Below are 11265 nucleotides of genomic sequence, written 5' to 3'. Positions count from 1 at the left end.
GATAAATGAAAAAGCTTTCATGAAAATGATTCAAAGCTTTTATACTAGTTCTTGTATTGGATTTAGACACTGAGAAATCGATTCTTGTGGTGATCAGTAGTATTCTCTTAGTATTTTGATAATTTTCTTGCATTTTTATCCGTTTATTTGTTAATTTATTTTTTCAATTTTCCCATGACTGATCTCGTTTCTGTATTTCCTATTACCTTCTATTACTTCTTTCAAATGAACATCATATTCTTTGTAACCTTGAGCTTCAAGTCAATGGATCCTGTGGACTTATTCAGTATTTATAGGCTTTACCTCCTGTATAATAATAATAATATAATAATAATAATAATAATAATAATAATAATAATAATAATAATAATAATAATAATAACTTTAAATGATGTGTTCTTCGTTTGTTACTGATGAAAGATAATAATAATAATAATAATAATGAATATAATAATAATAATAATAATAATAATCAAACGAAAAGCACATCATTTAAAGCTTGCCAGGATGCGCATACTTTCTTTTATTACGGGACGGCGAACGAGGTTAACGGAAGTGAGGAGCCGCCTTTTTTTTGTGTATAGGGGCATACCGGAAGGGGAGAGTCCCTTTTTTTTTGAGAGAGAGAGTGGGGGTGTGGCTGGCGGAAGTTTGTATTATCCTCTGTGCATTGTCTGCGAGTTGGGGATTTGGCGGAATTCGTCCGCAGTTTACTTCTCCGTGCGTTATAGGATGGTTGGAATTGCCTTCTTTCTTATACGTGTCTGTAACGCGATTACTTTGTGGGATTTTATTTATCATAAATGATATTTTTTTCAAAGTATTGTATCTAAATCTCTGAAGTATTTCTTGACAGGATGATTTTTCAGTAACTTCAAGGTGATAAGTTTTTGGTGAAGGAGCCGTCATGCTATGGGTGTTGTGATAACGAAAAGAAGCTATAAATATCATCTACGAATATTGCACGCAATTATGAATAAGGTATTATATATTGCATGCAAGGAAAAGCAAGTGTTGAATGGTGTACAGAAATAGCACATTCGATGTATTTTAGTTCGCATCGCGTGTCAGTGGGTATTTGCGAGAAATGTTCGAGTTTTGGTCAATACTCGTATCGAGTTTGATTAAGTAAAGGAATGCGAGTTGTAGCCGAATTCACGCTTTGAAAATTGTGATGAAATCCTTTTACATATGGAATTTCTGATTCTCAGTGATACGTAACTTATGTTCATTTCATGTTATAGTTTCATGTTTCAGAAATTCGCATACAAGGTTAATTGAACCTGACTGTTTTTATTTTAAGTGTTTTTGGGAGGGGGTTTCATTGGATTGGTTACGCATCATCTTATCATCCTAATTCATCAGAGTGACCATTGTCTATTTTTATCATCATGTCAGTCGAAAGTTTTGAATGTACGATTCGGCCCAGAAGAATCATCATTCTTAATGCAGGTGGGTCTTTGAAATTTCGTGAAAAAAAAAAAAAAAAAATATATATATATATATATATATATATATATATATATGTATATATATATGTGTATATATATAGATATATATATATATATATAAATAATATATATGATATGTATATATGTGTGTATATATATATATATATATATATATATATATATATATATATATATGTATCATATATATATATATATATATATATAGTATATATATATATATATATATATATATATATATATATATATATATATATATATATATATATATATATATTTATATTTATACATTCTCTCTCTCTCTCTCTCTCTCTCTCCTCTCTCTCTCTCTCTCTCTCTGTTCGCAAGTGGCCCCCTACGGAGAAAGGATTCTGAGCCATGGTTCAATTTCTAAGAATCGAGGGAGAGCATTATCTGAGAGCCATTTGTGCCGAAGACGGAGAGACTGTGATGGTTGTCCTTCCTCCTCCGGGGGACAAGTCTTCCTCCGGCGGGGCGCAAATCGAGGACAGTCTTTCTTCGGCTCGTTTTAGAGTCTTATCGAGGAATTCCTCGAGAGGGAGGGAAAAAGAAAGTAGAATAAAACGAATAAAAGAAAAAGGGGATGGGATTCATGTTTAGTGATGTTGTCGTTTCTTGATCAATGTTTGACACTTGGTTTTTATTTAGGATATTTGTTTTTTTTTAATTCACGAGGGCGCTAGTGTATTCCTTTAGTTTCTTTTATATTTATTAAATACATTTCTTCCGATTGTAAGCAAGTATTTGGTTCTAGCAAACTATATAATTGTAATTTTACAGAAATGTTTACTTATTTATTTATTTGCTGGTAAATTCTGGGGACGTTAATGTAATCCCTAAAAGATCTGTTTTTAAATTTATTTCTTCTTAATGTAAACAATAATTTCGTTCAAGCCAACTTGTATAAATGTTTTTTTTTACGATCTTTTTTTCCTCTTTTGAATTTTATCTTAATTTCTTCAGAGTGTAAACAAGTATCTTGTTCTAGCGCACTCATATAAGTTTACTTTTACGAATTGTGTAAGTTAATTTTGGTGGGGGGGTGGGGATGCGGTTGGGGCATTTCTTCTGAGTGTAAGTAAACGCCGTATGCAAATGAACTTATATTTTGTTAATTTTATTATGTTCTGTGGCTTATAATATTTAAAAGGTTACATATTTCTTGGATGTATCTTACTACATGCATTTAAATATCATTTTCTTATCTGGAATTATCAATATTTAATATAATTCATACTCACTCATGTCAGTCATTCGATGTTGGAAAAAAAAAAATTAGCGGCCTCTTGAATGCATTTTAATTTATATATACCGATATTAAGTGCATGTATTTCTTATTCTTGAAGTGATATATATTTAAAAAATAAGGAATAATGCCTAATATATCTGCTCATTTGCTAGATCACGTATAATGACGGACCTATTTTGTTAATAATATTGCTGGAATTTACGCCCGTAGCAAAACACTTGTGGGCGTGGTGGGCGTATTTCTTAATTAGTTTGCATTAATTAGTCATGACGTGTATGCTGTGGGAAAACGTTGGTGGCTGCAGACGTGTATGACCCAAATATACATTGAATTATTTCCTGAAGCTTATTATTGCTGAAAGAAGCAATTATAGCTGAAGTGGGCGACCAAGTTATACATGGAATTATTGGCTGACGCGATTATTTCCGAAAAATCAGTTGGTGCTGAAGTGGATGAGCCAGATGTACATGGAATTATTGGCTGAAGCGATTATTTCCGAAAAAAAAAACAATTGTTGCTGAAGTAGACGACCCAGATATATATGGAATTATCAGCTGAAGCGTTTATTTCCGAAGAATCAGCTGTTGCTGAAGTGGATGAGCCAGATATACATTATAATTATTGGCTGATGCGGATTATCGCCGTACAACCTAGATGTACGAATACTTTTGAATTTTTGTCTGAAGCGTATTATGGCTTAATACATAAAATATTGTTGAAGGGTACGACTCTGATGTATATTGAATTTTTGGCTGAATCGTATTATTTCCGAAAGCATAAATTATTGCTGAATTGTACTGCCAGGACTACATTATTATTATTATTATTGTTACTTGGATATTTACTTGTGGAAAGGATTATCTGGCGCTAAAGTTTACGACACCTGAAAGCATTGATTTCAGGTGAAGTGCGGTCATGCGGAAAGCATTCAACGTTGCTGAAGTGTATGGACGCTGAAAGCATTCATTGTAACTGAAGGCTATCTTCTCTGAACACCCTTGTGGGCGTGACAAGCAGGTTGCTTTGTAATTGTTGCCGACCCTTTGTTGCGGGAAACCCTTGTGGTCGTGACTCCTTTGAGGTAATACGAAGCGGCCTCGACGCTTAATCTTTCGAGATCCAAGTTACTGGACTTATTATTATTTTTTTTTGCAATCCCGTTTTAGTTTTCTGTTGAAGAAATCTATTGAGATGGCTCTGTCTGTCCGTCCGCACTTTTCCTGTCCGCACTTTATCTGTCCGCCCTCAAATTTTAAAAAAGCACTGAGGCTAGAGTGCTGAAAATTAGTATGTCTATCATCCACCCTCCAACCATCAAACATACCAAATTGCAGCCCTCTATCCTTGATAGTTTTTTATTTTATTCAAGATTAAAGCTAGCTACAACCGTGCGTCTGGCAACGCTATAGGAATGCCCAACACCGGGGCGTGGCTGAAAGCTTCGTGGGACACGGCCCATACCGAAAGATATATCTGTTTTCGGTGGCCTTAATTACACGTTGTACAGAAAAGTCGATTGCGCATAAGAAACTTTATTTTGGGGCGGTCTAAGACGTCCATATAATTACGTAAACTTGATTGTCGTTCGTATCTTAATGTGTTAGGTGAAGGTTTACTTTTGTGCAATTTAATTGACCAAATGTTTTTATATATTTGTATATATATATATATATATATATTATATATATATATATATATATATAGAGCGAGAGAGAGCGGAGAGGAATGAGAGAGAGAGAGAGAGAGAGAGAATGTGTACGAAGATACGTGTTCGTGTTTGTATAGGACAACTCAAGTTTTCCATAAAAGAAAAAAAAAAACTTCAACTGTTGTAGGGTAGTAAAGAATAAAAGACCTCCGGAACTGAGAAGTTCGACAGCGAGCCACATTTACTGCATATTGGCGCTTCTGCTGTTCATCTATATCCAGACTTGTTATATTTGCCACAATCCCATCGCATCCAGTTATTTACCTCATTTGTTCAATTCCCCCAATAGTCTGAAACAAAGAATTATATAGAAAACGCGAATTTCTACCTGTGAGAATTGATGATCAGCTCAGTTGTCTGGTAAACTATTTTGATGATAATGGTAATGATCGAAAATAATTGTATTAAGAGAAAAGCTTATTTTATGAAAATAACTTGGCAAAAAAAAAAAAAAAAAGTTTGTGTTTGTAATGTAATATCACATTTAGATCATTGTGTTGAGAACAGTTTTGCCTCGAAAGATAACTGTTAGGTAGAAATTCATGTTTTAGATTTAACCTTTTGTTTCAGACTATTGGGGGAATGGAATAAATGAGGATTGTGGCAAATGTAACAAGTCTGGATATTGATGAACAGAAGAAGCGCCAATATGTAGTGAATGCGGCTCGCTGTCGAACTTCTCAGTTCCGCAGGTCTTTTATTCTTTACTACCCGACAACAGTTGAAGTTTTTTTTTATGGAAAACTTGAGTTGTTCTATACGAACACGTATCTTCGTACACATTCTCTCTCTCTCTCTCTCTCTCTCTCGTTCAAACTAATAAACACTGAGAATTCTGAAGTTTTATAAATCGCCATTAACTGCGCTCTCTCTCTCTCTCTCTCTCTCTCTCTCTCTCTCTCTCTCTCTCTCTCTCTCTCTCTCTCTCGTTCAAACTAATAAACACTGAGAATTTTGAAGTTTTATAAATCGCCATTAACTGCATTAATTGCAGCTCTCTCTCTCTCTCTCTCTCTCTCTCTCTCTCTCTCTCTCTCTCTCTCTCGTTCAAACTAAGAAACACTAAGAATTCTGAAGTTTAATAAATCTCCATTAACTGCATTAATTGCAGTCCTCTCTCTCTCTCTCTCTCTCTCTCTCTCTCTCTCTCTCTCTCTCTCTCTCTCTCTCTCTCTCCATCACTGAGCATTAAAGGCCTAATTTATTTTAACGGGCGGACGACTTCAGTCCACACTCTACCTGGGCACTCGCAGCCGAACGAAGGCCTCTGTTCTCGAGCTTAACCAAGAAACTTAAAGTAAGCTTATGCGGCTTAATCTCTTAGGAAGTTTGGATGGGCTCTGAACGTCACTCTTTACAGAGGAAGGGAAGGTGTAGTAGTTGTTAGGGTATAATCCCACTCATTTTGTCCATTAGCTGAAGGGATGGCTGGTTGATGGGGTATTAATATATTAAAGTTTACCCGTATAAAGTTGTTGTACGCGTAGGCATAATTTTTAAACAAATCCCATAGTCTTGAAACATTCTGAAACATCCACACACAGTTCTATTCAGAAACTTCTGGAATTTTACATTAGTCTTCAGATATAAAAACCCCACTATGTGACAACACTTTTTCCTGCCCTTCCCCCCGACTTTGTCATGCTAGCACTTTTGAAGTCGACTCCTATTTCCAATAATGATTAGTTATATTATTCTGATTGACCGGCTCATTCTCTCCCTTTCTTGCAACATGATCGGACCAACTTGTTTTATATTTCCATTTCTTTGTTAACTTTTTTCAAGACTAGTAATTTATATATATATATATATATATATATATGATATATATATATATATATATACGTATAAGTAATATATATATATATATATATATATATATATATATATATATATTTTTTGTGTATATATATATTGTAAAACATATATTACATATACTGTATATATAATATAATATAGCGATATACTATAATATATAGATATATATATATTATATATATATATATATATAGTCTCAGTAATTTGGGCGGCTACTTGGAAATCTTAGCTTGATGATAAATAACAGTGCCAAGACCAGGAAGAACATTCTTTATTAAACGAGCTTTCGAGGTTTAAAACCTCATCTTCAGGCTGAAAAAATGACAAGGATGAAAATCACTAAAAAATTACATTAAAATGAATTGTCTTATTAAAAGCTTCAGTAAGAATATAAAATAAAACGAACATCACATACAAACTAAATATTAAAAATTACGAAAAAACTAAAACAAAACGCTAAACATACAAAAACAGAAATAAAAATAAAAATAATATGAAAGGTAAACAAACTACACTCAAAAATAAAATGGCTACGACCCACTTTGTGTACCTACTATGAAACTATATGATAGCTAGTTGAATACCGGACGAGTTGTTGTTCAATTCCGGTTTCATTTTCTTAATAAACAGCGACTCTGAAATTAAAAGGTCCAGTCTATTTGAGCAAAAAGACAGTACTCTAAAATCTAGGTGAGTGAAAGGATGGTCCTGTGCTAAACTGTGTTCCCTTATGGCAGAAAAAGGTGGTTTAGAAAGAGGAAACCTAGTTCTAACGGAAAGACCTCTGTGTTGCAAAATTCTGTGTCTAAGCCAGCGGGAACTGGATCCCACGTATCGCAGACCACACTGCGAACAGGTAAACAAATAAACGACACTCGAATTAAGGTCCACAGGAAGAGCAGGCTTCTCCCTCAAAAGTGATCCTACAGTAAAAGTGGGTTAGTAAAAAACAAATCTGAAACTAACTTGAGGAAAACTATGCTTAAGTATTTCTTGTAACTTTTTTCGTACCAAGTAGCTACTATGACCAAGGAAAGGCAGTTTAATATACTTTACATCTTTACTAGCAGTACTGTACACCGGTCTGGGACAAAATTTCTCATCTAGAAAATTTTTCAGAACTTTGTAAAAGACAAATACGGGATAAGAATTTTCGGAAAAATAATTCTGGAGGAAGACCATGTCTTGATGAAATAAATTAAAATCACAACAGACATTGTAAGCTCTATTTATCATAGTACGTATTGAATTAATTTTAAACAACTTTGGTGAAAAACTAAGATAATTCAATCCCAAGCCAGTAAAAGTACTTTTCCTATAAACGGAAGTCTCAAATTTACCTCTATTTCTGTGTACCTGAACATCTAAAAATGACAACATATTATCCTGTTCTGTCTCACAAGTAAAAGAAATATTAGGATGACGAGAGTTAAAATATTCAAAAAATAAATCCACGTGTGAACGTTCCTTAAACACAAGGAAAGTGTCATCCACGTACCTACGGTAATACAAAGGTTTGAAAGCAACAGGGCATTCAGACATCCAAATCTTTTCTTCAACAATAAAACCCATGAAACAATCTGCATATACAGGTCCAAGGGAATTTCCCATAGCAACTCCATCTATTTGATTATATAATTTACCATCAAAAGTAAAAATGCCATCAGTTGTAGCCAATTGTAATAATTTTCGCAAATCTACTTTACTAAGTCCAAAAGTTGTCACGTGGTTTTCACAAATATTATTAAGAATAATGTCAGTTGTTTCTTTTAATGGGATATTTGTGAAAAGAGAGGTTACATCAAAACTAGCCATTGCAACATCTTGGTTAAAATCGAAAGATGTTGTAATGGCTAGTTTTGATGTAACACCTCTTTTCACAAATATCCCATTAAAAGAAACAACTCGTCCGGTATTCAACTAGCTATCATATAGTTTCATAGTAGGTACACAAAGTGGGTCGTTAGCCTTTTATTTTTAGTGTAGTTTTGTTTACCTTTCATATTATTTTTATTTTTATTTCTGTTTTTGTATGTTTAGCGTTTTGTTTTAGTTTTTTCGTAATTTTTAATATTTAGTTTGTATGTGATGTTCGTTTTATTTTATATTCTTACTGAAGCTTTTAATAAGACAATTCATTTTAATGTAATTTTTTAGTGATTTTCATCCTTGTCATTTTTTCAGCCTGAAGATGAGGTTTTAAACCTCGAGCTCGTTTAATAAAGAATGTTCTTCCTGGTCTTGGCACTGTTATTTATCATCAACTATATAGCTATATATATATATATATATATATATATATATATATATATATAGTTTATATATATATATATATATGATATATATATTATATATAATATATGTGTGTGTGTGTGTTTGTGTGTGTAAAATGTGTCAATACACGTTTGTATGTATGTAGTAAAAAGGTTTTGCACTGACAGAGAAGCGTGCAAGCATAAAATCTTCGTCGGAATCTGATAGCGCTGTTTATCAAACCTTGAGCCAGAATCATAAATATTCTCTGAAAGCTTTTAAAATCTCACGAACTTCCAAGACTCCCAGGTTGCCTGGTATTAGGGAAGGCTTAGGTTGGGACTCTGCATAAAGATTATTCATTATGTAAAACATATATACGTCTAGTTTTTCGTTGCTATCTCGTTAAAAACCTCTCTTATGTGTTTTCGTAATCTCATTTTTAGTTTTCTGTAAAAGAAAACCCTTGTGGCGGCTTTGTCTGTCCGTCCACTCTTTTTCTGTCCGCTCTCAGATCTTAAAAATCTACTGAGAATAGAGGACTGGAAATTGGCATGTTGATCATCCACCCTCCAATCATCAAACATTCCAAATTGCAGCCCTGTAGCCTATGTAGTTTTTATTTTATTTAAGGTTAAAGTTAGCCATAATCGTGCTTCTGGGAACATTGTAAGACAGGCCACCACTGGGCCGTGGTTAAAGTTTCGTAGGCCACGGCTCATACAGCATTATAACGAGACCACCGAAAGATAGCTTTATTTTCGATGGCTTTGATAATTGTAAGTTGTAGCGGCTGTACACTTCGGCGCATTTGTCACTTGTTTTTTGAACGACTACATTCTAGAGTCCCCTTTCACAGGCAGTTTTCCAACAAGGAGTGAGATTGCAAGACTTGCCCTAAGACGGCAAAATCGCGAGATGTATACTAGTATTGCACCAGCCTTTTTTTTTTTTTTTTTTTTTTTTTTGACATGCCTCCAGGTTAGGTTAGGTTAAGTTAGGATAGTTCTAAGATGGCTCTCAAGGTCATTTGGGTTTTGGAAACATAATGAGATTATTTTCTAGAAGATTCTATGGTTTTCAAGATACGGCGTCCCGCTTTTTCAGGGCAGGTTCAGTACTCGGTTACAGTTTACAGTTCGGGAAAATGCACCCCAGACGATGAAAAGATAAAATGATCATAAAATGTTTTGCAAGTGATCCTCCCCTCACGCCAACTGTCTACTAGCACTACTAGACGATGAAGAGAGAAATTTCGCCATTGAATTCTTTGCCAATCTTCATCCGTATGGGTTTAGTGCCATCAGTACATCTCACATGATGCACTGCACGCATTTCTTAAGGTTGTTTGCAGCATCCCTTCGCCCTCCTAGATGTAACCCCTTCCATTCTTCTTATTGTACCTCCGTTCATATTCTCATTCTTCCAATCCTCAACCCTCTCCTAACAACAGTTTCAAAGTGCAACTGCGATATTTTCCTCCTGTTACACCTATCACTTCTTACTGTCAATTTCCCTTTCAGCGCTCGAACTTTCGCCTTAATTCTATATTCCAATTCCAGTTGCAAAAATCTTCGTTCCTTTACATCTAAGTCATCAGAGGGATGTGGCTTCGCTGCTCCTCAGACCTCGGGTTCTGGATCATGAAATTTCGCTAAATGCTTTCAAGCTAAAGTCTCACCAACTCCTTGATAATGACGTTGGTGGGGGAGGGAAGTGGAGAGGGAGGAGAGAGAGTGAGGAAGAAAGGGGATTAGACTAATAATAATATATAAGGAAGTAGCCCATTTTTTTTATAGTTCACCTATTAGGGAGGTAATATGTTGCTGAGATTTAGGTGGAAGGGATTTCAAAAGGTCAGAATTTTCAGGCGCATTTTGGAGGCTCCTTACCCTTTATTGATGCAAACAATTTGAAGTCAATTATTCAGGCGTGAATTTTAGGGAAAAAAAATTGAGCAGTTTGCGTCAAGTACATAAAACATATACGAACTTATATACATGTTTATATCGATATATAATATATATATATATATATATATATATATATATATATATATATATATAGCATATATATACATCGAGCTACAAATATCCTTTAATATCTAATTCACTCTACCTCGGATTATATTTTCATATATGCTTAAGCCGAAGGGGAATTTTATTAGGCGATAATAGAATTGTCGGCGCCCAGGCGCGAACCTAGGACACCATACAAAACCAGGAACGTCGGTGAAGCTTTTACCCACTCCACCACCGCAGTGTGATATGACAATATATATATAATATATATATATAATATATATATATATATATATTAATATATATATATATTTTTTGTATAGATACACATATATACACATACATACATATATGTGTGTTTATTTGCATTATATGAGGTGAGAGAAAATTCCGTCTCTAAAAGGACTTATAAAATAACCATTAACTAGACAAGGGAAAATCACCAGCTAGCGCGCGCCCGTGTGTATGTGTGTGTCCCTTCCCTCTTGAAGTAGTTGGCCGTGGAGTTAATGAATTTAGGAAGTTGGCTGCTTTTAATTGGAAACTACAACAAGCTTTGAATTGCTTGGACATGTTGTTCGCAGGAATTAACGAAAAAGGAAAGAAAGTTCTTGTTTGAGGTTCAGGATGGGTTGGGGACGTCTACGTTTCTTGTCCGAGTGCCTTTTTTGGTTTATGTGTACGCACGCACACATACACACATATATATTTATATATATATATATA

The 11265-nt window shown here is 34.3% G+C and overlaps 1 protein-coding gene across 2 annotated transcripts in view; it reads left to right on the top strand.

Annotated features, from left to right (window-relative positions):
* The first annotated feature begins 1339 nt into the window (after positions 1 to 1339).
* Positions 1340 to 11265, top strand: part of LOC135206212 (tubby protein homolog) — a 427064-nt gene continuing 417138 nt past the window's right edge. Inside the window, exon 1 of one of the 2 annotated variants that reach the window (XM_064237549.1) lies at positions 1340 to 1452. In XM_064237549.1, coding sequence (XP_064093619.1) covers positions 1392 to 1452 — 61 coding nt within the window. In that variant the 5' untranslated portion in view covers positions 1340 to 1391. The remainder of the gene's footprint in view (positions 1453 to 11265) is intronic. The other variant, XM_064237550.1, reaches the window with a different exon arrangement.

This window comes from Macrobrachium nipponense, chromosome 29 (genome assembly GCF_015104395.2).
Source record: "Macrobrachium nipponense isolate FS-2020 chromosome 29, ASM1510439v2, whole genome shotgun sequence".
NCBI lineage: Eukaryota > Metazoa > Arthropoda > Malacostraca > Decapoda > Palaemonidae > Macrobrachium > Macrobrachium nipponense.
The sequence above is the reverse complement of the archived record's forward strand: the minus strand, read 5'-3'. Positions and strand labels throughout refer to the sequence as shown.